General features: G+C 45.4%; 1 protein-coding gene and 1 long non-coding RNA gene across 2 annotated transcripts; one reads left to right on the forward strand and one right to left on the reverse strand.

Annotated features, from left to right (window-relative positions):
* Positions 1-862: 862 nt before the first annotated feature.
* Positions 863-13,529, reverse strand: UPK1A (uroplakin 1A). The gene is made up of 8 exons (XM_081921833.1): positions 13,375-13,529; positions 7,207-7,308; positions 6,389-6,589; positions 5,869-5,943; positions 4,235-4,342; positions 2,383-2,562; positions 2,094-2,177; positions 863-1,235 (listed from the first exon to the last, which is right to left on the reverse strand). Exons 2-8 carry the CDS (start codon positions 7,267-7,269, stop codon positions 1,191-1,193), a joined length of 756 nt encoding a protein of 251 aa, XP_081777959.1. The 5' UTR covers positions 7,270-7,308; positions 13,375-13,529; the 3' UTR covers positions 863-1,190.
* A 9,832-nt stretch (positions 13,530-23,361) lies between these two features.
* Positions 23,362-24,920, forward strand: LOC309374894. Its single transcript, XR_014170754.1, has 2 exons — positions 23,362-24,474; positions 24,598-24,920. It is a non-coding gene; the product is annotated as an uncharacterized lncRNA (long non-coding RNA).
* The last annotated feature ends 1,243 nt before the right edge of the window (positions 24,921-26,163 follow it).

The raw sequence follows: 26,163 nt of genomic DNA on the forward strand, positions 1-26,163 counted from the left end.
TGCCTCTTCCCTCAAGAGGGATATAGTTATCTGCTCAGGGCAGGGAAGGGAGAAGCAAAAGAGAAGGGAAGTAATATGATCGTAAGACCAGTTGTATAATAAAGTTGGACATTCATTTTGCTAACTTCAGTTTCAAACTGGAATAGGTGGGACCTGGCTGGCTCCAGTTTGGTACATCATCCCCATACACTTAGGTTTACTTTTTTAAAAAATATATTTTTAATTGAATGCCAGGTTCTGGTTTAGCTGAAGGTGGACAAATAGGGCTGTTAAATCTGTGTGCTGTGATGACTAGGGATGCGAAAAAGGCATCGTTTTCTGTGCCATCCTATGTCGCATGCACCTGTGCTTTCATTCTGCTACAGTTCTGCTTCTGACAAAAGCTATTGTTATTCATCTTGCTGTCTACTGTGGCGGAATTTTACCGTTCAGTACAAATGAAACGCAATGCAGATGTGTGTGTGTGCGCACACAAGCAATTGAGTCTCATTTGCAGATTGAAAGCAACAGTGGTGAGTACCAATCCTATTCCTTGGATTGCTTTCCAATCTGGACGTGGCACAAATAAGCAAACCTTGGCAATTTTTGCTACCATTTCCACTGGAATTCTCTGACATGCCTAGGGGTGATTTGCCTATACAATTAGGTGGTGGTGGTGGTGGTGGTGGGAGATTTATTGCTGTCGCTATTGTTAGAGCAACTGGAAATGGAAAGCCCTTGCTGATCTACTGCAGATCACAGTGAGATCTGTTAGTGGATCCCCACCTACCTTTTGCTGCCCCTTTCCTCAGTAGTAAGGGAATAAGCCAGATTAAATGCCATAGTTCTCAAAAAGAAAATATACACACACGGACAGAGTACCTTTTCTGGATTTCAAATATTTATTGTACATTTTTTTTAATAAAAAAAGTTTCACAAAAGAAGGTTAGGAAGATTCCTCCAAAGGACACTTGAGTGACAGGCAGAGTTAAAAGTGTCCAGCAGTGACACCAGCCAGCCACAGTCAAGTTTGTGGGGAGCAAGTTAGCCTTACAGAACATGCTATGGTGCAGTGTGACTATAGAAGGAAACCCCATGGAGGTTCCTCACAAGGATGAATCAGGATGCTGTGCCCTGCCTGGAGGTGTAGGAAGAGGGCTCCACCCTTCCCCATCGTAGGGCAAATTCAGCTCGAGCAGCTGGGTTTTTCCTCACATTGTAGTGTAATGGTATATAGCCAGGAGAACAACAGGGCACTGTGGAAGAGAGGACAACGTATGACAAAACTGACTGCAACTCACCCTCCCTTAACCATGTCATTACAATTTCTTTTGCACCACGCTTACTCGGCACACCTTTGGCCCTCCAGAAGTTGCAGAACTACAACTCTTCCCTGACCATTGGCCGTGCCGACTGGGGATGACCGGGTTGTTCAGCAACATCTGGAGGGTCAAAGGTTGGCCACCCATGTTTGAAGTCTTCTTCTGAGGAGTTCAAGCTGGCTTGCACAGGGCTGTGTACATACTTAAATATAGGATCCTGTAAACCATTACATCATTTCTTTTACGCATAAACTGTCAAACAGGCACGCAATATTTTAATCCTGACTGTGAACCAGAGACAACAAGGAAGTCATTACACAAGGACGTGCTTCTCTTTTTCAAATAACAGGAGAAATAACAGGAATTGAAACATAATGAAAATAAATCCAATTGAGTTTAGGAGTTACTAAGCGTTCCGCATTACAGGATAATGTGAAGGAGATCTTTGTGCAAGCAAACTCAGGTTGAGTGGTGAATAAATCGTGTAGAGAAGCCCACTGACACACTACATGAACATAAACGTCTAGTCTAGCATTGTGTTCTCAGTGGCCATTCAAAATGCCACTGCGAAGATTGCAAGCCAGACATGAGTACATCAGCACTCTCCCTGCTTGCAACCCCCAAGAAATGGCAATCAGAGGCATATCATGAGTAGCTGTGAACACTGGCAGACCCATCCTCCATGGTCTAGTCATCTTTTTGAAACCACCCAAGCTGGCAGCCATCCCACATCTGGTGGCAGCAAATTCCTTCCACCTCCTCCCCAAACAAGCCCTTCAAGTTAGGACTCACTGTGAGCATGAGGATAGCAAAGCCGAACCAAGAGACTCCCCAGGCGTAGCTCTGTACTGCGTGCTTGATGTGCTCAAAGCAGCCCTAAGGGAGGAAGGGAGGAGAGCCAGTGAGATATTCCCTGATGAGGAGATGCTTAGAGTGCCACAATTGCTCCCGGGGGCCAAAAAGAAGGCCTGTCTTGACCTTGAGAGGGAGACTTCGCTCCAGGGCAGACAGTTCTGTACTTCTCATGAAGATGCCCAGGAATGGGAAGCAACTTAGGGAAGGGTGTTGAGGACCACAGTACCTTGGTATGGATGTAGTCGACGTGACCCAGTCTGCAGCCCTCTTCGTTGAGCATGACAAAGTTGCGATCACGCTTGCAGCAGTAGAAGGGCCAAGGGGCCACCACCTCAGGGTACCTGCTTCTGAAGACCGAGGTGTAGTTCACCCAGTCCATGGGATTATTGGCACCACAGCACTTTTGCTGGAGGTGGAAAAAGCATCCCAGTTAGTGTTAACACCTTGTACTGCAGTAGCTATTTGGGCTTGTTTGCTATGCCTTCCCTGGCTATTACTATTGAATCTGTTAGTCACTTAATTATTATTATTGAATCTGTTAGTCACTTTATCTTGCCCAGGGCAACTCAAAGCGACTTCCAACCAAACAGACAACCCCCCCCCCCATAGATACATTTCTTCTTGGTTTTAATGAAATACATTAAAAACATCCCTTCTACTTCTGAAAGGCCACAGACAGTTAAAGGCCAAAGGCCTAGTTAAAGAGGAAAGTTTTCGTCTGGTGCCTAAAGATATATAATGATGGTGTCAGGCGAGCCTCCCTGGAGAGAGCATTCCACAACCGGGGATCCACTGCTCATTCTCATGTTGCCACCCTCTGGACTTCTCTGCGAAGGGGCACACGAAGAAGGGGCTCACATGATGATTGCAGGGTCTGGGTTGGTTCATATGGGGAGAGGCTATTCTGTTCAGGCTTCTTAGAAATATCTGGGAAGGGCTGCAGCTCAGAAGAAGACCAAATGTCAGTCTTCTCCAATCTGCTGTCCTCCAGGTTGTTGGACTACAACTCCCATCAGCCTCTGGCTGCATGGCCCAGTGGTCAAGGATGATGGGAGTTGTAGTCCAAAATGTATGGAGGGCAGTCGATTGCAGAAGAGCTGGCACACATTGTGTATGCAGATGGCCCAGATGCAAACCCGGAAGTTTTCAGTGGAAATGATCAGGGGATGGGAAGGGAAATACTTCTGTCCAAGGCCTAGGAGAGCCAAGAGTCTGACCCAAAGGCATAAAGCAGCTTCTCAAGTTCCTATTCAAGAGGGCCTTGTACAAACATGAAATCAGTTTCCTAGCAGATCTAGACTTTACATGTACATAAGAGAACCACTGCCTTCAGAAACATGGATGTGCTATGCCCCGATGCTCCCATTGCTGATGGTAGGTTCCTATATTAGGAGATAGGCAGGAAGAAGATTATGTGGACCTACACCAGAGTGGGCAACCTACAGCCCTGCAGATGTTGATGTCCAACTCACATCAGCCTCAACCAGTATGAGGGAAGTGGTAGCCTAGGACGGCGACAGGCTCCTTGAGGGACAGCATGAGACTCTTGGGTCATGGGTTCTAGCCCCACATTGGGTGAAATATTCCTGCATTGCAGGGGTTTGGACTCAGTGACCCTCATGGTCCCTTCCAATGCCACAAGTCTGTGATTCCCCAGCCTCAGCATGCCAAGGCAACCTCCCTTGTGCTGCTTGATGCAGCATTAGAAAATTATTGTCATTATTAATATTATTATTAATACTAATCTATTAGCCTCCAGGAGTGGGTTCTTCTGCAGGAAGAGCAATGCAAGTTTCTACTTTGCCACTGTCTGGAAAGCAGAGATTTCCCCACTCAGCAAGAAAACCCACGGCCAGAAGCAGTAACGCTTCTGAATGCCAATTGCTGGAAATGGCAGCTTGTGCTCAGGTACTCTTTGTGAGTTTCCACCTGGTTGGCTGCTGTGAGAACAGGCTGTTGGACTAGATCGGCCATTGGCTTGATCCTGCAGGTTCCTCTTACGTTCTCAGTCGCAAGCTGGCCAGCTCTTGGCAGTTCTGCTCCCCCCAGAGGTGGTAGTTTGGGAAGGGGCATGTTACCTCCATCATGAAACGATCCCACATGCGGGTGAGTTCCCGGCCTTGGTCAGTGTCCGCCGAGTAGAAGGCCAACATCTGTCTGGTTATTAGCTTGGAATTCGAAACCACCTTGGGTGGGGAGGGGAGAGAGAATGCTGGTCAGCCACATTCCCCAGCGCCCATGTCCTTTCTTTACAAGACCCATATGTTCTCAACATTCTGCTTGTAAAGAACGTGGATTGTGTAAATGCATGGCACAATGGCTTCTGGCCTTCGTTCCATAAAATGATCATGGGGTTAGGAAAAAAACTATCATGGGGGGGGGATCATGGGATTAGGCAAAAACAAATCATAGGCTTCCCCCAAAGAATCTTGGGAACTGTAGTTTGTTCAGGATGCCAGGAATTTAAGCTCTGTGAGGAGTGAACTTAATTTTCCTAGGATTCTTTCGAGGAAGCCATGACTGTTAAAGTGCTATAAATGTGCTTTAATGGGTGGTATGGAAGTGACCCTAGGTTTTGTTGGTTTTCTACAATGAGAGAAACGGGATCACTTAAGGTGTTTAGTTTATTAGGCCAAATAGACTTAAAAAAAATAAAAATTAACAGCCCACTTACTTCTGATATTCTTCAAGAATATAGGCACCTGGCTCCCATGGTTGTAGCCTAACTGGGACACATAAAAAGTAACTCCAACTAACTTAGCTTTACTTGTAAAACCTCTTTGTAAAGGCTTCAGCGCTTTCAACGCTAACTACCTGGACCATGGGAGTAGCCAGGATTTACATTGAAGGGAGGGGGCAGAACTGAGCTGTTAGTTAAGTATTTCTATTTATTAGCTTTATTTAGGGGGCAGCTGCCCGTCCCCCTGGCAAAGCCTAGACTCATAAGAGACAGTGGGCTGGTTCAGAGGTTGCTTCAAGAAGACCAGTCCAGTGCATTAGTCTCATCTGCGCCATCCATGTGGCAATGGTCCATCTGAATGGGGGCGTTGCACTTATGCACAAAGGGCATAGGCCAAAAACTGGGCGGCTGGTTCTCAGATTAAAATTGCGACAAGTGCCATTCAGTTTGCAGAATGAAACCATCAATACTGACAGTATCTGTGGCTCCTCTGGGCTTTTCCAAGAAGGAGCGCAAGGCCAGGAGGACAAACAGAGTCTTGGAGCTTGAAGGGAGGAAAACAAAACAAAAACAAAGGAAAAGTCCCTCAATGAAATCTCAAAGGTCACATGTGGTTGTGCCTTGGGTGCTTGCTACAAACACACACACAGAAGACACACTGTTGATTAGCTAAGGGAAGGTTATTACCCCCCCCCCCAATCATTAGATTGATCATCTGATGAGCAGGGACTGGGTGATTTTTCCTCTTGATCATAGTGCTGGACAGAGGAGAGAGACTAACATTTCTCTGCTTAGCCCAGTGCTGCGATAAGAATTAAAATTGCTCTGCCTTTGCTGGTGTTCAGCCCAGTCACCTCCCTGTGGTGATGCAGCCACTACCTGAAAATTACGTTGGGGGTTAGTGGGCTGGAGATTAACCACCCTGGGCTAAAATATGACACAGGCCCACCCTTTCTCTCAAACTGGACAGAGCCAAGTTTCGGCCAGCGGCAGGCACAGTTGGGCGACTCTCCCTGGTCTGCTTGTACTTACATAGTCACGGTGCGTGTAGGACGTGATGCAAGAAGCACACTCAAATAAGTAGACAATCAGGATCAGCACCAGATACTGAAGACAAGGAGAAAGAACCAGGTAAGTGGGTAGGGAGACTGCTGACCACTAGGGCCTTAGCAAGCCAACCTTCCTTTCCCAAGGCAAAACATGAAGGCTGGAGACAAAGAGGCTTCTGGGGAGTCCAAACTGAAGTTTTGAGGGTTTGTTTCGAAAGCACTGTTTGAAGCCACTGATGCCAGCCCCACTTCTCTCTGTTTACATAGGGAAAGGTGGAACACACATCACAAACCACAGCTCTCTCTTTCCAGATGCCTTCAGTTTTCCATATTGTCACCCACAGCAATCTTGCACTCCACCCACCAGAAGGGGAAGCGTGTCAAAGCTGACTCCATCGCTTGTCCCCCAAACACTGCTAAGGAATGGCAGGAGATTCCAGCTGGGATGGGGTGGGGAAGATGAGCATTCGGTAAAGTCCCTTCCTCCTCCCTGCTTTACTCACCAGCAACACCATCAGGCGGTTGCCGTTCACAAGGCTGATAATGCCAAAGACGCACACGCAGAAGAAGCAAAAGCCGGTGAAGATGGAGATCCAGGCACCCGCATAGACATCGTCTTTTCCTGTAACTCCCATGATGGGGTAGACCTTGTAGGGATCAGCTGTTACCCAGACAGACTCCGCGTAAAGCGCCAGTCCTGCAAGCTGCGTAAATATGAGAAAGCTGTGATATAGCAAGCTGCCTTGTGGGAAGTTCAAAATAGGAGCTGTAGCCAGCAGGGTATGGCTCAGAGTAGACCCAATGAAATAAGAGGCCTGCCTCATTAAATTCAATGGGTCTCCCCTGAGCAGGACTGGCATTGGATACAACCCTATTTCTCCATTGAGACGAACCTTGAATCCTTGGACTTGTCCAACTCCTATCACCCCCCAGCCATCATGGTCAAAGGTCAAGGCTTAGGGCCAAAGTAGAGAGCATTTGGGCTGTGGGCTTTTGCTAACTGGGTGCCCAGATGTTGCAACATCTGGGGACCTGCAGATGGAATGGCCCACAGCCCAAATGCTCTCCACTTTGATTGGCAGTAGCTCTCCAGCAGGCATCTTGCCCATTATCTGTTCCTTCAACCTTTTAACTGGAGATGCAGACAGTTGAAATGGGGATCAGCAAAGGAGATGCTCCACCGCAGAGCTATGCCAGTTCTCCTTTGACACAGGTTCTGCTAGCAGGGCTGTAGTACCCCAGGTTAAGACACTAGATTCTAAGCCAAAAAGCCCATAGGTTCTCCTTCTACCTACAAACATGGTAGCTTCAGCACTCTCACCATGATGATCACATTGCCCATCACCAACAGCCCCACGACAAAAGATGAGCTCTTCTCCTCCATGTTTCCCAGGAAAGGTTCCTTGCAACAGCTGCTCAGGTTCTGTAGAAGGTGGAAAAGCACAAAAGAAATAAGGTGATCCTGAAAAGCCAATGGGAAAGACTTGGGATTATGGTTCGCTTCCACCACTCCTGTCTCAGTTTGCATAGAGGAGAAACGCTTAAGCCAGCTTGGTCAGTGCTCCTTCCAAAACATCCGTACCCAACAGTGTGCAGAGATGGAGAAGATCGAATGGCAAGATTGATCTAAGGACCATCTTTACCAGGTTAGACCACACAGCATTTGGGATGAGAGTATTTTCAACGTTGGCCATGATTATGGCATTTCTGACTTCTTGGGTTGACGTGAGCTTTTGGGCTGAAATGTTGAGTTTTATTACATGTTTTATTTTGTACTCCATTCCTAGAAATCGATTATAATGTTTCAATGTTTTAACAGTTTGTATATGAAGAGAAGTAACTGTTTTCTATTTTAAGTGTGTCTGGAGGCAGGTAACTGAGCCAATAGGTATGAACTCAAATACGTAGGTTTTAGGGAACTCCACAACATTCCTGGGAGTCAGAAGAGCTCAGGGCAGGATGCAAAACTTCCTTTGCAATGAAGGCACACCACTATGTTTTTACTCCAGTGAATCAACTCAGTGGCCTTTTATCAAGGAACTCAAGACTCAGTTGACCTAAACAGGAACAGTTGCTACCTGTCTCAGGTGGGAGGGAGGGGAGAGTACCTTTGACAGCTTGAGGGCCATAATCCCTTCTGGAAATCTTCCAAGGGCCACATACATGCTAGTGGTGGGTGGGGCCAGAGGCAAAAGTAAGCAGACCAATAAATGCAAACTTTACCTTTCTACAGTAGGCTAGTTTCTACACACGCTCACACATTCCTCTTTATCTTCCACCCAGGTGAGAAAGAAGCATTCAAGAATTCATCCTAACCAGCAAAAACAGTTGAGGAGAAGTTGGAGCAAGGCCAGTGGGAGATACCCCAAGGGTCAGATAGACAGGTCTAGAGCAGGGTTTCCCAAAGCTGGGTCTCCAACTGTTTGGGGACTACAATTCCCATCATCCCTGACCACTGGTCCTACTAGATAGGGATGGTGGGAGTTGTAGTACAGCTGGAGTTTGGGAAACCTTGCTCTGGAGCATCAGATTTGGTGTTCAGGAGTGAACTTACCACCCCTGACCCATCTTGCACAGGAAAAGTGCTTCATGATAGGGAGCAAATCACAGTTCTCTTCAGCAGGGATGGCGAACTTCCAGCACAGGCTTTCATTTTGGGCAAGCTTCGAAGGACCCACCAGGAGCTTAAAGGGAGTTCCTGATGGTTCCTTTACTGGAGCAAAGCACACTCAATTGGCCATTAGTTGGTGGTGAAGGAATGCACATTGCTCCAGGAGGAGGAAGCAGCTTCCATTGAAACAGCTGTTAAAATGGAGGTGGTGATGGTGAATCTTTTTTAGCAGTACTTTCAGTTGAAAATTATTTCTCCCTCCCAGCATTGATCCTCAAACCCCTGAAAATCAGAGCTTCAAAGAACAATATCAGGCTGTTTGAAAGACCTTTTGCAAACAGTCCTGTGCTGCCTCCTGGACTCGTGGTGCCTCCCAAGATATTTCAGAACCATTTAATCCTGCATTTTCTAGAAAGTGGGAAAACCAGGTTTCTAAAATAGTACCAGAGGCCTGTGTGCAATGCTCGAGAGTGACCAATTGTGAAAAACTAGGACAAATTTTAATTCAGTTGCCTGGAACTGCTTAGAATACCAAAACCTTTTTTTTAAAAAAGGGAACTCATGCAGGTATCAGCACTGGACCTTCTGCAAGGGTGCTGAAGCTGAGGTGGGTATGAAAGGATGCCAGGTGATGGCACCCTTCTCAGAACCAGAAAAAATCTGGCGGCCAAACAGAAATTCAGATTAATTTAAAATGTATCTGCATTGCAAACATGTGTATCTTAAGACCTAGCAGACCAGGGATTTGTATGATGGGACAGTCTTTAGAAGGAAAAAAAAACTTGCCCCAAAATTATGGATAAAGGCAGGGTATATATGGAGCCAAACAACCCAAGTCCTTAAGAGATTTGAAGGGAAGAGGAAGTTCCTGGCTGGGTCTGGTGTGTGTATGTTTTTTCCAGTCTGGGAGCGCCTGTCCCCAGGCACCAGTTCTTGCCTAGCTGGCTCCGCAAAGGGCAGGTCTAACTGGTGGAGCTAGCTATACCCTCAGGACAGCATTGCAGGGATTCCTGGCGATCCACATTGCCTCCTCCAGAGTTGTTTTGCAGGGAGAGGAAGGTGAACAGGCCAGTGCTCTGCGACTCAAACCTGTTATTCAGAGTACACATTGCCACACCCTCCCTCTCCAAGAGGGAAACACCAGTTTTGGTATTGCATGGCACCAGGGAGATGGTCAAATGTTGCTAACTGTTGATGAACCACTACAAGACCCCTCTTGATCTCCTTGTGGACTTAGTTTGGAGAGCTATCCTTGGACAGAAGTTTCTCCTCTGATGGCTCTTCGGTTGGAAGGCTGTTCTCAGCACAGTAGGACACAAGGACACTTTACCTGGGTGTAATCTTGTAGGGTTCTTCCTACATCCTTCTGTTTAATGGAAGGGGATGAAAATCAGAGGCCAAATACCATCTAATCCAGGAGTGGAGAAACTTCTTTATCCCAAGGGCCATGTTCCCTTCTGGGCAACCTTCCAAGGGCCATATGCCAGCAGTGGGCAGGGCCAGAGACACGCATGGGTGGAGCAACCAATGCAAATTTTGCTGACAAGCAAGATCAGAGTTTGAGGGCACCTTCCAGCCAAGTCAAAGCACTCAAGGTGGGAAGAAGAACCAGTTAGGTTCTCCAGCAAATGAAGCCAAACAACTTCCAAGCATTACCAAGGACCCAAGACATTTTGGCACCTGAGGTAAACTACAAAATGATCTATGCTAAGAACAAGGGGTGTTGGAATCAAATCAACCTGACCCAATGGTTGAAAAGGAAATCAAAGGTCATTGCATGGAGGGGACAAGGCCTGCTCAGGAACATGCAAAAAATAAAACAACAACAACAACAACAACAACAACAACAACAACAACAATGTTATTCTTATTCTTTATACCCGTCCATCTGGCTGGGTTTCTCCAGCCACTCTGGGCAGCTCCCAACAGAATATTAAAAACACGATAAAACTTCAAACATTAAAAACATCCCTAAACAGGGCTGCCTTCAGATGTCTTCTAAAAGTCAGATAGTTGTTTATTTCCTTGACATCTGATGGGAGGGCGTTCCACAGGGCAGGCGCCACTACTGAGAAGGCCCTCTGCCTGGTTCCCTGTAACCTCACTTCTCACAGTGAGGGAACTGCCAGAAGGCCCTCAGCACTGGACCTCAGTGATCGGGCTGAATGATGGGGGTGGAGATGCTCCTTCAGGTATACTGGGCCAAGGCCGTTTAGGGCTTTAAATGTCAGCACCAACCCTTTGAATTGTGCAGATGGGTGCAGACCCCAGGAGACCCCAGAGGGCAGTCCCTACCACCTTCTCCCTAGGGGTGGGAGGAGATCAGCAGTGCCCCCTAGTCACTGTCAAGGTGGCATGGGTGCGGGCTGCCAAGGAGGCGGCAGGTCCATCCCCCAAGGAGCATGCTGAAACCTTCGCTGTAGCAGCAGCAAGCGATGCATTCCTTGGAGACCAGATCTGCTGCCCCTGTGGACCATGCCACCCGAGGTGGTCAGTTCACCTTGCCTTATGGCCCTACCAAGAACTAATAGCCCAAAACCAGTACTGGGTTACCTGGAGGTACTTGCTTTCTGGCTAGAAGCAATTTAGTCAAAGAGTTGCCTAATTAGCTGGAATCAACTATTTGAAACCCAGACTGCCCTCCTTCTTGAGAGAGAGTTTGCCTTTATTATTGTTCTTGTTATTTATTAAAATTGTGTACTACCCTTCATCCGAAGATCCCAGGGTGGTTCACAACAGAAAAATATAAAATGGGAATACAAAATACATAATAAAGCAAAAACAAACAACTCTTTTCCACAAGCACGTTTCAAAAGCCATAGAATGGTAATCAGCCAAATGCCTGGTTGAAGAGAAATGTTTTTGCTTGGCACCTAAAGATATTAAGTGTTTCTCTTCAAAGCATACAGTGCCGCCAAATGAAATTATGTACTCAAGGCATGACCATCTTTGTATCTCCTAAACAGGAACCAATTGGCACATTTTATTATCATTTTAATGTTCAGCACCTGGAAATTAGTAAATATTGGCTATTTTCATTTCAGAGGCGCTTTGTGCATTGTAGTCAGTGTGTGAATTTTAGCTGGAGAGAAAGGTGTTTTGCAGGCCATTTTCTGTCTTAAAAACAAACACCTTTCCTGTTTGTTTACTCTGAAGTAAAACAAATTGGGCTCTATGGTGTCTACTCCCAGGCAGTAATTGCCTCTAGGTTCTCTTAACTGGTTTCATGTTCCAGACAGCTTCTCAAAAATACGCTACATCACCATATACCATCATTTCAATGGAAATTTTGGGATGTATTCTATCAACATGAAAAGCACTGAACCAGACATAGAACATTTAAAGGTGCATTTATGCTTCTTCAAACCAATATGTGAAGTGAACTGCAGGCATCCTTCAAAATTCACACTTCTCATTTTTCCAGACTTAACTTCACTTCTCCACATCAGTTTGTGATTTGATTTTTTTAAGTCTTCATGAAAATTCATTGGCAATTTCCCCTCTAATATACCAGTTTTTACATGCAGTTTTGCTAAGCAATCTCCCCAACTATAAAGCATTTCTAAATGTTATTTTCACTAACAGATGAAATTTTCGTGCACATTTAGCCTGGTATATAAATTCATTGAATGAGAATTGAATATTCTCCACCGCCATCCTGAAGTTTAGCCTCTGTTGTTTTTCTTCAACCCTCCATACCACAGACCTAGAACTTTGCCACCAGCCTCACACTTCGGCTGTGTACGAACCATACATTGAAAGCACATTGCTTCCCCCAAAGAAGCCTGGGAACGGTAGTTTGTTAAGGGTGTTGGGAATTGTAGTTCTGTGAGGGGCAGCCTACTGTTCCCAATATTCTTTGGGGAAAGCAACATGCTTTAAATGTATGGTGTGCACAGAACCACACTGCTCTCAGCCACCTGGATGGAAACTGATGGCGAATCTGAGGCACAAAAGCAGGACCAGGGAGAAATTTCGCAAATATATTCGCACACCTTTTTTGTGTGAGACTGAGGAGGTTAGCTGGATTGCAATAAAGCCTTGTTGACCATTTCTGGAAGGATCCATTTCATTGCACAAATGAAATGTCCCCACTTGAGGAAACTCAGCTAAAGCAATCAGTTGTATCTCGCCCACAAAAGCTTAGTCTTGAGGTGCGACAAGACTCCACGCTTTCCCCTGCAATGGCTACCACTCTGGAAGGACATTGCTATCAGAAGGCAGTCACCACTGATAAGAACTCTACACACATACCCTCTAAGTGTCCCTATTTTCCAGGGACGGTCCCCAATTTACAGAAGCTGTCCCGGTTCCTCATTTGATCCCGGAATGTCCCACTTCTCCTTAGGACGTCCCTATTTTCGTTGGAGAAACATTGGGATGTCCCCATTTTCACCAGAGAAATGTTGGAAGGTACATACACGGAGTCTTGAGAGTCCCATGGACTGTAAGAAGATCAAACCTATCCATTCTGAAGGAAATCAGCCCTGAATGCTCACTGGAAGGACAGATCCTGAAGCTGAGGCTCCAATACTTTGGCCACCTCATGAGAAGAGAAGACTCCCTGGAAAAGACCCTGATGTTGGGAAAGATTGAGGGCACAAGGAGAAGGCAATGACAGAGGACGAGATGGCTGGACAGTGTTCTCGAAGCTACGAACATGAGTTTGACCAAACTGCGGGAGGCAGTGGAAGACAGGAGTGCCTGGCATGCTCTGGTCCATGGGGTCACAAAGAGTCGGACACGACTAAACGACTAAACAACAATAGAACATACATGGAAACAATCACAGCTCTTCAGTTTGGGACTGCAGTTTCGAAAGGCAGCAATGGGCCCCTCTCCATCCTCAAAACCTCCCGGCTTACAGCCTCCACTCACCTGTTAGCTGCAGACAAGCCAGCTGTATCCTGTTTTGCAAGGTGCAACAATCTTAAGGCTGCCCTTTATATATCTGCCCAGGCAAAGTGGGTAGGGAATGAGGGGGGTCAGAAAACTGGACTGGATTTTCTGGATTGGAGGCAGGAAGGACCGGGGGGGGGATTTTACCACCTGTTTTCTGCCACTCGGTTGGTCGATGCCCCACCCAGGAAAAGGCTGACTGACCAGAGCTATCACATAGTTGGATCCTCCGGGTGGTTAGCTGGGGACGGGAATTTCCCTTGCAAGGAGCCTTCGAAAGCTTGCAAGGCACCCTGGCAGACAAGCAGAGTGGAAATGAAGTTGTGAGGTTCATTTTTTAAAGGGGTTGAGGTTGATCGCTTTTAGTAATAATGTTCTTTTATTATTTGGATACAGCCCTGGCTTTATTTATTTTTTCTCTTGAGTTTTTAAGCAGGGAAGATGTGTTTGTGTGTGTGTGTGTGTGTGTGTGTGTGTGTGTTTGTTGCAAGCTGCCTTGAGCATTTCCCTTTTTTAATGGGAAACCGGAGCAGGCAATTCTATCAATAAATAAATGTACATACCTATTTGCAGCCACAATCCAATTTAGGGATAAGTGCAACTCAATCAGCAGTTTTGAAAAGTGCATTTATTTTTAATGGCCGTCAGCTGAATCTGAGCATTGATTTGAAACAGCAGATTATGGGTCTAATCCTAAAAATACTTGTTAGAAGACCCCTATTCCCCCCTCCACCTCACAGAGCTATGATTCCCAGAGTTCCCCGGGAAGAGAGATTGATTGTTTTCCTTTACAACTGTTTGTCTCTGTTGTTCACCACCTCTGTACACATTTGAAGAGCTTTGCATAGAATGGGATGTTGTCCCAGTTCTCTTGGGGTGGTGTTAAAACCACCTCATTTATTTTCAGCAGACATAAGTGAGTCTGGTCAAATGCAAAACCATCCCACTTTATAACCTGCCAAACAGAGGATTATATTGGAGGAACGTGATGCAAATATTTGATGACGTCTGTTCATGTCCATAGCATAGTTTACAGACCCTCCAAGTGTCCTTATTATCCAGGGACAGTCTCAGATTTACAGAAGCCCTCCAAGTTTCTGATTTGATCCTGGAATGTCCCACTTTCCCTTAGGACACCCCTATTTTCATCAGAGAAATGTTGGGGGGTATGGAGCTATGTGACCCCCCTGAGCCAAGGATGTAAGTAACCTTTATTTTTTTTTTTTTAATAAAAATTTTTATTAAGATTTTTTACAGATACATATTTAACAAACGAAATAGGTTTCATAACATCTTTTCATTCTATTGCGGACTCCCTCACGTCTCCCGCTTCCACTTTCATCATTAAAAACGAATTTTTCCAAGCAAATTATCATCTTGTTTATACTCTTAAGTGCAATATTTAGGTTAAACTCAAATAAAAAATTATAATTTAATGGTAGACAGTTATTTCTGCTCTGGCTTCCTTGTTAGGATTCAACCAAATTACAGTACTTTTGTAAATAAATCTTAAATTTCTTCCAGTCTTCTTCAACCCTCTCCTCTCCCAGGTCGCGGATTCTGCCAGTCATCTCAGCCAGTTGCATATAGTCCATCAGCTGCATCTGCCATTCTTCCAGTGTTGGTAGATCTTGGGTTTTCCAGCTCTTAGCAAAAAGTATCCTTGCCGCCGTTGTAGCGTACATAAAAAATGTTCTATCCTTCTTTAACACGTTCTGGCCGACCATGCCCAGAAGGAAGGCCTCTGGTTTCTTGGTGAAGGTATACTTAAATACCTTTTTTAACTCATTATATATCATTTCCCAAAAGGCCTTCACTTTAGGGCAGGTCCACCAGAGGTGAAAGAATGTTCCTTCATTTTCCTTACATTTCCAACATTTGTTATCAGACGAATGGTATATTTTAGCCAATTTCACTGGGGTCATGTACCATCTATATATCATTTTCATTACATTTTCCTTCAGAGCATTACATGCTGTGAAGTTCAGCCCGGTAGTCCATAACCTTTCCCAGTCCTCAAACATAATGTTGTGCCCAATATCCTGGGCCCACTTTATCATAGCCGATTTAACCAATTCGTCTTGTGTGTTCCATTTCAGCAGCAAGTTATACATTTTTGAAAGTACCTTGGTCTTAGGTTCTAGCAGTTCTGTCTCCAGTTTCGATTTCTCCACCTGGAATCCTAACTTTTTATCAATCTTAAACACTTCCTTAATCTGAGCATAGTGTAACCAGTCTCGCACTTTATCTTTCATTTTCTCTAAACTCTGCAGTTTCCAATTGTCTCCATCCCTTTCTAGTATTTCCCAATATTTTGGCCAATTGGCCTCCATATTGGGTCTTTTTCGGGCCTTGGCCTCCAAAGGTGACAGCCACCTCGGTGTTTTGTTTTCTAATAAGTCTTTGTATCTTGTCCAGACATTAAATATTGCTTTCTGACAATATGGTTCTTAAAGACCTTGTTGATCTTAACCTTGTCGTACCATAAATATGCATGCCATCCAAATGCATTGTTAAAACCTTCCAAATCCAGCACATCCGTGTCCTCCAGAAGTAGCCAGTCTTTTAGCCAGCAGAAAGCTGCGGCTTCATAGTACAACTTTAAGTCTGGCAGGGCAAAGCCCCCTCTTTCTTTTGCGTCCGTTAATATCTTAAACTTAATTCTGGGCTTTTTGCCCTGCCAGACAAATTTGGAGATATCTTTCTGCCACTTCCGGAAGCACTCCGTTTTATCTACAATCTGCAATGTCTGAAACAAAAATAACATTTTTGGCAATACATTCATCTTAATAGCAGCTATTCGACCTAACAATGAAAGTTTCAATTTTGACCAGCTATCCAAGTCTCTCTTAATTTCAGACCAACATTTTTCATAATTATCTTTAAACAGACTCAAATTCTTTGCTGTTATGTTTACCCCTAGGTATTTAACTTTCTTAACCACAGTTAACTCTGTCTCTCTCTGAAACCGTTCCGACTCAATATCTGTCAAGTTTTTTCCCAACACCTTGGTTTTTTGCTTATTTAGTTTAAATCCCGCCACCCGACCAAAATCCTGGATTAATTGTAATACTCTTTTCGTACTAGATTCTGGCTCCTGTAATGTCAGAACTAAGTCATCTGCAAACGCTTTAAGTTTGTATTGTTTCGCTCCGACCTGTATCCCTTCCACCAACCTGTCCCCTCTAATCGTGTTCAAGAGCACCTCCAGGACCGAGATAAATAGTAACGGGGAAATCGGACAGCCTTGTCGTGTTCCTTTTTCAATTTTAAACTCTTCTGTAACCACATTGTTAACTATCAGTTTAGCCTTTTGTTCTGAATATATTGCATCAATCCCATTCTCAAACCCCCGGCCCACTCCCATTTCTTTTAAATTCCCTTTCATAAACTTCCAGGATATGTTATCAAAGGCCTTCTCCGCGTCTATAAAAATTAAAACAGCTTTAGTATTTATGTCTGTTTGTAAAAGCTCCAATATATCTATAATGTTCCTTGTATTGGCAGACATATGTCTACCTGGGAGAAAGCCTGCCTGGTCTTTATGGATTACTTTGTTTAAAACCCTCTTGAATCTACTTGCCAAAACGTCTGCGAATATTTTGTAATCCACATTTAAAAGGGAGATGGGACGGTAGTTCTTAAGCTGTGTCTTTTCAGTTTCCGATTTTGGTATCAATGTGATGAAAGCTTCTTTCCACGATTCTGGCGCCTTCTTCCCCTCTAAAATTTCATTGCTGACCTCCATCAGTGGTTGTATCAAATAGTCTTTCAATGTCTTATAGTACTTGGAGGTCAGCCCATCTGGTCCTGGTGATTTGCCCTGTTTCATGTTTTGGATGGCCTGCTCAATCTCTTGTCGTGTTATTTTGCCATTCAGAATTGATCTATTTTCTTCTGACAACTTTGCCAGTCCATTTGTCTTTAGAAATTGTTTAATCGCTGCTTCATCTTGTGGCCCTTGAGTATATAATTTTTTGAAATATCTCTGGAAACACTTTCTAATCTCTCCGGGGTTCTGGATACATCTTCCTTCAATCTCTAAGTTTGTCACTGTGTTTAACTTTTGTCTCCTCTTCAACTGCCAAGCTAGCAGTTTCCCACATTTATTAGCCGACTCAAAAGTTTTTTGTTTCATTAGTTTGATTTTCCATTCTATTTCCTGATTTATCAGTTTACAATATTGTGCTTGGTAAAGTTTGATTTCTCTCAGGATCGGCTGGGACTTCGGATTAAGTCTTAACTTCTTCTCCAACTCCTTGATTTTTTCCAAAATTTTATCTTTCCTTTCGTTTTGTTTCCTTTTCTTTACTGTGTTCTGTTGTATCAGGAACCCCCTCATCACGGCCTTACTTGCGTCCCAGATAGTTCTTTTTTCCACTGTGGTGTTCATATTGATCTCAAAATAATCCTTTAGGGCTTTTTGGGCCTTCTTAGTGATCTCCTGATCTCTAAACAGATCAGTAAGTAACCTTTAGAAGACACCTGAAGACAGTACTGTATAGGGAGGTCTTTAATTGTTTAATGTTTTATTATGTTTTTATATACAGTATGTTGAAAGCCGCCCAGAGTGGCTGGGGCAACCCAGTCAGATGGGTGAGGTATAAATATTAAAATTATTATTATCATGAATAGGGAAAGGAAATCCTTGCTTTCACTGGAGAAATGTTGGAGGGCATGGGTTTATGCTGTAATAAATAGACTAGTTAATAATAATAATAATAATAATAATAATAATAATAATAATATTTTTATTTATATCCTGCCCTCCCCAGCAGAAGCCAGGCTCAGAGTGGCTAACAACAGTCAAAATAACACAGTTTACATAAAATCACAATCAATTAATTGAAATACATTCTAAAATCAATTCATTCTAAAATCAATTCAGAGTTAAATTAATGGCAACCTTTGGGCTAGAGTTCTATGAGGATTACAGAAGGAGGTTCTCACACAGTGGTTCTTGTGGCATGGAAAGAAAACGGATAAAAGTATCTGTACTTAGCCCTGGATTTTATTATCCCCTCATTCTGACAACAGAGACAGAGGCCATTTTGACCAGATCAGATTTGTAGTTTTAGTGTCCTTCTTAGCAGCCTGGTCTAGGGCCTGTGATTTTGCCTCACTCTTTTTGACAATGGGGCTGAAGAAAAAAAGCTAGTGTGGTCTGCTAGGGCCAGCCCAAGACAATTTGCCACCAGAGGTGAAGGGTGTGCCAACTGGACTGGCAGCTGGCAGCACTGTTAAAATCCTCCACTGAGGCAGCCAGTTAGTTTAGGCAGTGCTGGCTGGTGCCCATTGGAACTGGTAGGGAGGAAGGCAGGGAGGTCAACAGCAGGTGGCACTAGAGCCAATGAGAGGCAGAGCGAACGTACTCTTGTTTAGTCCCCATCCTCCACCCTGCTGAGTCCTACAAGGGGCAATACTTGAGACTAAGGAGAACAGGTCTGTGTAGAGGCAGTGTGAAGCAACCGCCTCAGGTGGCAAGTTCCACAGGGGCAGCAGATCCCACTGTAGCTCTTTATTAACTCCTTGTTCCTGATGTAGCTTTCTCTTAAGTTGTGGGTGAACATATCAGATGACACAGCGATTCTTCAGACAGCTCTTGTTTATTCACAGGCCAGAACTGAACTGAAGGGTTCAGCCAACCTTCTTATATATAGCACAACTACAAAGCAACAGTAACAACTTTCTGTAACTATCCAATCACTGAATGGCAACTTCAATTCCTTATTTGCATATGCGGACCTGAGTGAAAACTATCTACAGTATCCCCCTCCTGGCCCAGGGTGAGCACTTCAGTACATAACACTTTCACTCACCCCTTCTTCCCTGGCGGGGTGGGAGATGCTATTTTGTGATTTGGTTCAGGTGCCAAAATGCTTTGGGCAAGCCCTGCTGTGCAGCATAACATAGTTCTGTCTTTCAATGGATGGGAATGTTCTGAGGGCTTAGGAGGAATGGCTGGGGCAATGCCAAAGCTGCCCCCCCAAAATCTGTCACCTGAGGCAGTCCCCTCACTTTGCCTGATAGGGTCAGCTCTGTGATCTGCCAAAACACCCAGTAATTTTCAAGTGACCCATCCTAGGAGAATAAGGTGGAATCTACACACATATAAAAAACCGTTCTGAAAATGTTTTTTTTACGCGTTTTTAAAAATACATTGAATTTTCCATAAGGGTCACCATCGCCGTCTAGTGTCACATTCTATATTGCACTTAAAGCACACTTAATGCATTTTATTTGCAGCTGTACAGCTGAGTCCTAAGTTTATGTCAGTATTTTAGGTGCTACAATATTTATATATTTTGCTTTCAGGGGAGACATTTGCTCTAACCTGGCTTGCCCCCAGAACTGGACCCTTAACCAATAAGATAAGCCCTGTTGCTCTAGGGTTAGTAGGGAAGATCCTGTAAAAACCTCTTTGTCTCTCTAACATCCCCACCACTAAAAAGGGGGTTGGCCACTGTGGTTTCTTTTGCCCAACTCTCTCCCTGGACGTATTACTCACCTTCTCCTCCTTGAAGCAAGTAGGCCTCTTTGTTTGGCCTGACACACTGGCTTAAGGTATGTAAAACATTTCCCTCCCAGTCTTCATTTGGAAATCAGCGGTGGGCAACCGGCAGCACTGGAGACACAAATGAACCTCGGTCTAATTTCATGACAGTATTGAGGAGGGGTGGAAAAAAAGGGGGGGAGGAGAGTGGTGGCAGAAATGGAAGGTAGCGGTAGAGAGCCTACTTTGGTTCTGACCTTTAGGGATGGGGTAAAAAATAGATCCAGATCACATTTAAAGGTGACCCCATCAAGTCCCCACTTTCTGAAATAAGACGAGAACCGAAACACAGTTGTTCTTCAAAACCGGCGCTTCCCTGAAATTTGCAACTCACGGTATGTGTGCAACAATCCCCGTACCAGGGCAATGTATGCATGAAAATGCATGTATTAATGAAAATAGCATAGAGAAATGTATTAAACTTGAAGTTGCTTGCAAAGGGTGCGTATTCGTCAAAGCCACAAGCAAGAATGTCTTTATCAGGATAAATTTGCACTAAAAAGCTGATGGACGTTCAAATCGCTGGCGCAATTAGAAGAACCGAATTTAAGATTGGTACAACGAGAAACTAAAAAGGCTGAATCTGGCAGGTTTGTCTATTCCTAGCGAACTTGCCCACTTTGGGTTCTGCCTCCTCTGCATGAAGGCCCTCCCAGACAAATGACCCCAGAGGGGCTGCATCAGCATCGTAAGAAGGATCCTCCCCTTACTGTCAACAAAAAGCAGATCTGCCTCCATTCAGTTCCAACCTGCTGGGTCCTCTGGTCTGTTCAGCCCTCAATATGCAGTTTAAAAGGTTGGAGCGCTTGATTGATAGGATTATTCACAAGTCCATTCTTCGTAAACCGGTTTATCTTGCTTGAGGATGACTCATCCAAGCAAATGATGCAAGAGATCGTGTAATCCCCTACCAGCTATGAAAATCTATTTACAGTTTGTGCTGGGATGAACGGATCTGTATGCAGAAAGCCCAAACAGACTAGATTTTGTATTTTACAGGCAGCACCTGTATTTTTCCTATTTCTGGAAATATTTCTACATTGTTTTATGCTATGCTGGCTGGTGGCCTGAGCGATGACATTATTTTAGCTAGCCACGGAGAACGGTCAGGCTTGAGGGCCTCATCTGGCCGCGGTACATTGCTCCCTTTCCCATCTTCGTTTGGCATTGGCTCATACAGGAGTGGGGAGCCTTTGGCCTGCTAGGTGTTGCTGAACTACAACTCCCATCAGCCCCAGTGAGCATGGGCAAGGGCCAGGGTTGATGGGAGTTGTGGTCTCCCCAAATATCTGCAGGACACCATGTTGGCTGCCAGAAATTGCACTCCAAGTGAGAGACTGTGATGGCGGCATTTACCTTTACTCCCCAGGCTGTCTTATCTCAAAACTAGAATGAGCACAAACCTGAAATAACACTTCCAAAACTGTTTAGGGCGCTAAGTGCTCAAGCTATGCAGACATCTCTTAGAAGCGGCTCCTGGGCTTTCACCAGGGAGATACCCTTTCTTCACGTGTTAACACTTTGTGGTAAAGATAAGCAGGATTAACCGGCTGTTCTTCTTTCTTTCTGAAGTACAGGCTGTCCTTGATCATCGCCCACTTGTCGTGTCACTGGCAGGCTCCCGGGGACCCTGTGAATTTCCTCTCCCTGAGGCCTAGTGTTGGGTCTAGCCACCTCCTTAATTCCCTGCTCTGCCCTGGAGTGATGTTATGTAAGAGACAATTGTGGGAAATTGAAATTATGGATAGCCATGTGCCAGGGCTTAGAGTGCTACTGCCCACCACTTGCAAAGCCCCCCTCCCTGAATAGTTTTGAAGGGCCCCCAAGAAACATTTTGCCCAGAGGTCCCTCAAACCTTGAGTTGGCTCCATTAACAACATTGAGTGGAATAACTGTGACCCAACTGGCTCTATGGCTCACGCAAAATGGGGGCACTTTGTTGGGTGGCACCATGAGAGGGAGGTGGGTGAGAATTTTTGGGTTTGTTTGCATTTGAATGGGAAACCACCAAATTCACATTTTTGGACCCATACGTGAAGTGGCACACAATCATCCTCCGGAATTCACACTTCGCAATGCAGGTCTCTCTCTCAATACTGCGTGTACTAAAATGCATATATTAGGGGATAACGTGCATAAAAATGAATAAATCATTGGAAATGACATACAAAAATGTATGCTAGAGGAAATTGCTAGCGAAAGCAACTTTGTTAGTCTGAACTGCATATGAATGAATTTTCATGATGGTTTAAAAAGAGTAATAGTAATACTGCATTGCTCCAGGAATGTGGAGAACTGAATTCAAGCTTGGGAAAATGAGAAATGGTGAGGAACAAAGAGAGATTCAGCTCTCCCTCATGGTAAAAGGTAAAGGTAAAGGTACCCCTGACTGTTAGGTCCTGTCGCAGACGACTCTGGGGTTGCGGCACTCATCTCGCTCTATAATGCAAGGGAGCCGGCGTTTGTCCGCAGACAGCCTCCGGGTCATGTGGCCAGCATGACTAAGCCATTTCTGGAGAACCAGAGCAGGGCACGGAAATGCTGTTTACCTTCCCTATTTATCTACTTGCACTTTGATGTGCTTTCGAACTGCTAGGTTGGCAGGAGCAGGGACCGAGCAACGGGAGCTCACCCCATCACGGGGATTCAAACCACCGACCTTCTGATCGGCAAGCCCTAGGCTCTGTGGTTTAACCCACAGCACCACCCGCGTCCCTCTCCCTCATGATACATACTACATATTAAGTGGTACACAAACACTTAGTACACATACACACACACACACGGATGTGGTGATCCAGTTTGTTCCAGTCTCATAAGTTCTAGTGATGTGCAGAGGTGCCACCTTGGGCCAAAGATTGGGGATCCAAGTGGTGCAGCACACATGTGACATTGGGAAGAAGCACGTCCTTGGGGAGCAGCCTTGCCCAGTGCCGTTCAGCTTCAATGGCCACAGCTCCTCCTCTCTTATGCTGCGTCACGCTTGGCTCGATGGTCCAGCCTCCTCCATCCTCTCAATATTTGAGGTGCTGAGCTCCCTGCTATGGAATATTGAGGGGGATGACAACACCTCCAGCTCCTAAAGCAGGCACACCTGACGACGTGCTAACTTGGGAGAACAAAGAGAACTTTATAACAGCACCCAAAAAAAGCAGCCACCTTTTACGAAGTTGACCGTTATCATTGCCTTTATTCCCTTTTTTACTGGGAAGCCTCTCCAAGGCATTGTCTTAAGCTGCTGGTAGGTAATACATGCCACACCCCTGCTTCATCCATCACCACTTTCCCCTGTTGGATCAGGTGAGGGAGAAAGCAATCCGCACCATTCAATTTTGGGCCTAATGATATTGAAACCATGCTGGCTGGGGGTGATGGGAGCCGGAGTCCAACAATATCTGCCCCCCCCCCAGGTTTCCCATTCCTGCACTTATCCTCCCTTGCAAACATATGGATGGGCTGATTCACAAAGGGCCGGGATGTAAAGTTGAATGTGTGCAGGATCTCCGTTGCCCTGAATTAGTGAGGTGATTGTGAAGGCTTTGTCTATGGTGATGGATCACCGTAATTGCATCACACCAGCCACCGCTTGAAGGATGAAGAGATCTGGGAGGGCTGCCTTCAGGTCACACCACTGAAAAGCGGGCCTGGTTGAGCCGAAAGCCCAAACCACAGTTTGGCTGATGTGAACAAGTTTTGGTCCTCTCCACACCTGCTTGGATATCTTCCCTTCACAGCTGAAGCAAGCTATGGTTCTCCAGATGTTGTTGGACTCAAATTCTCATTAACCCCATCTTATAGGAGGTGTGGTCCAACAACCCCTTAAAGGGAACCAGGTGCCCTATCCCTGGCACAAACCATAATTTTTCTGATTTGGGCCTATGCAGGAAATGAGGAGGAGAGGGTAAGAGTCCAAAGATGATCCTTGATGGCAACATGTTGGTTGGCCATTGTAGAGAATTGGGAGAGGATGTTTATGAACTAAGACGGTCTTCTTATTTGACCTTTCCCCAACCTCCTCCTTGAAACCTCGCGTTTCCAGCAAAGAGTGGAAAGTGTGTGCACACACAGAGCCCACTGCCCCATTTCCATCCTTCCCCACCACGGCCCCATTCACAGAAGAGCCTGGGTCTGGCGCTGGGGTTAGAGAAGTGACAACATTTTATTAGTTTGGTGGGAGGGCTGGCAATTGAAATCCATCTCCTGGTTTGTCTGTTTTGACATTTGCATCTTGATTTCAAGAGTGTCAGCATTAAAAAAAAAAAGGAACAAGAACTAAACCCGAAACAGGACAAGGAAGGGCACACAGAGTGAATAGACAACGAGGGAATTAACGGAGGGTGTTGGGGGCACAAAGCCTTACATTCTTCATTCTCAAAACTTGAGTACAGAGCTTGCAGGGGGTTGGCCCGCCCCTGGGACTGCAGGAACCTATTGGAGGAGGTGGTTCTCTGGGCATGCTGGCTCTCTTGACCAAGTGGATATCACACTAATCTTTTATCTCCTAGGACTGCCCTTCTCAACCTTGGGTCCTCAGATGTTTTGGGCCTACAACTCCCATCACCCCTGACCACTGGTCCTGTGAGCTAGGGATCATGGGAGTTGTAGGCCAAAAACATCTGGGGACCCAAGGTTGAGAACCACTGTCCTAGGAAGATCTTTGAAGGCCAAGAGCTCAGCGTGAAATAGGATCTGGCAACAATAGGATCAGTGGATATTGGCCTATCCTCTGCCTCCCCTGTCAAAGACACGAATGCTTCTGAAAACCGGAAACTGTAGGAGGAGAAGGTACTGTCGTGCTCAGGCCTTACATACAGGTTTTCCAGAGGCATCAGGTTACCCAGCGTGAGAACAGGATGCTGGACTAGATGGGTCACTGACCTGATCCATCAGGTCTTTTTCTTACGTACTTAACCCTTCACAGTTAGGAAGCCCAATGCCTTAAAGGCATTACATCTCAGGGTGGGGTGGGGGGGGGACCAAAAACAGAATCAAGACCAGGGCAAAGCATCGTTTCTTCTAATCTAGCTCAAGAGTCCCAGTTTGACATATGCCAACTTTATGGTCTATTCCCTTGGCTGGCCACCCAACTGCAACCCCCAGAAAAGCTGGTAAAATGGTACAGTCCAAAAGGCGGGACAAGGCCTATCCAGTAGTGGGGGTGGGGTGGGGAAACACTACAGTGCAATTGGTGTACACCATCAGAGGTGGCAAGAGAATGGAGCCTGTACAGTCCCCGATTCAACCTCATTTTCAGATGCTGAGATGGCTCATCCCAAAATATGCATTGCTTTGGAAGGTGATCAAGTCGAGATGGCAGCACCCTATTGCGTGATTGGCAAGGTCCTACTGTAAGGAAAAATATCTCGCTGCAAATGACAAAAATAGGCATATGTTTATCACAGCCTAGCCCTATAATGGACCCGCCCCCTTTGGAAAAAAAACCAAACCAAACAATTGCTGAACTTTAGGATGGACAAAGACCAGCCCTCTTATCTGTTTCAGCAACTTTGCCCCTCCTATCCTGTACATCTTTTGATGGGGGGGCGGGGAGAGGAGAAAGAGAGGGAGGACTAGGAGGCGGGGAGGAGACCTTCAACCCTCACTTCCCCCTTCCCTCTCCAAAACTAGTCAGTAAGGTGCTGATGGAAGTTAACTGGGCCAAGGGTAGCAGAGGGTTTACCTACTCAGACCTACCCCTCTTTAGCTGGCTTTCCAATAAATTAAGTGCAACTAGTGAGGAGTTCAAAAGGAAGCATAATACAAGTGGAGACAGAAAAGGCAAGCAAGTGCAGGTGGACTCGTTTCCTATGCTGGAGGCAGACTAGGTTAGCAACTGGGCAGTTAGAGTGTGCGGGGCACTCTGTCTCGCATGTAAACTACAGGCGTTCCATGGTTTGTTTGTGTGTGGTTTTGCTTTCTTTCGATTTTCCAAAATAAAAATCCCTGCAAAATGGAGTTGCAAGTGAGTGCAATCGATGGATGCGGGGGGGGGGGGGCGTGGCATGGAATGGAATGCAGTGTTATGCCAAGGGCACACAGGGTCGGGCTGTAATTTTAAAAACAAAATGGCATTTGTCCCTGGTGCTGGTTAGGATGATGTGCATGCGATATCCCCACACAAGTTGAGCGTTGGTTAGTGGTGTGCACACACGAGTTTTTAAGGATGTGTTGTTGTTGTTGTGGTGTGTGTGTGTGTGTGGTTAGTTTTCGGTGCC

This window comes from Podarcis melisellensis, assembly GCF_964234715.1.
Source record: "Podarcis melisellensis genome assembly, chromosome: 8".
Taxonomy (NCBI): domain Eukaryota; kingdom Metazoa; phylum Chordata; class Lepidosauria; order Squamata; family Lacertidae; genus Podarcis; species Podarcis melisellensis.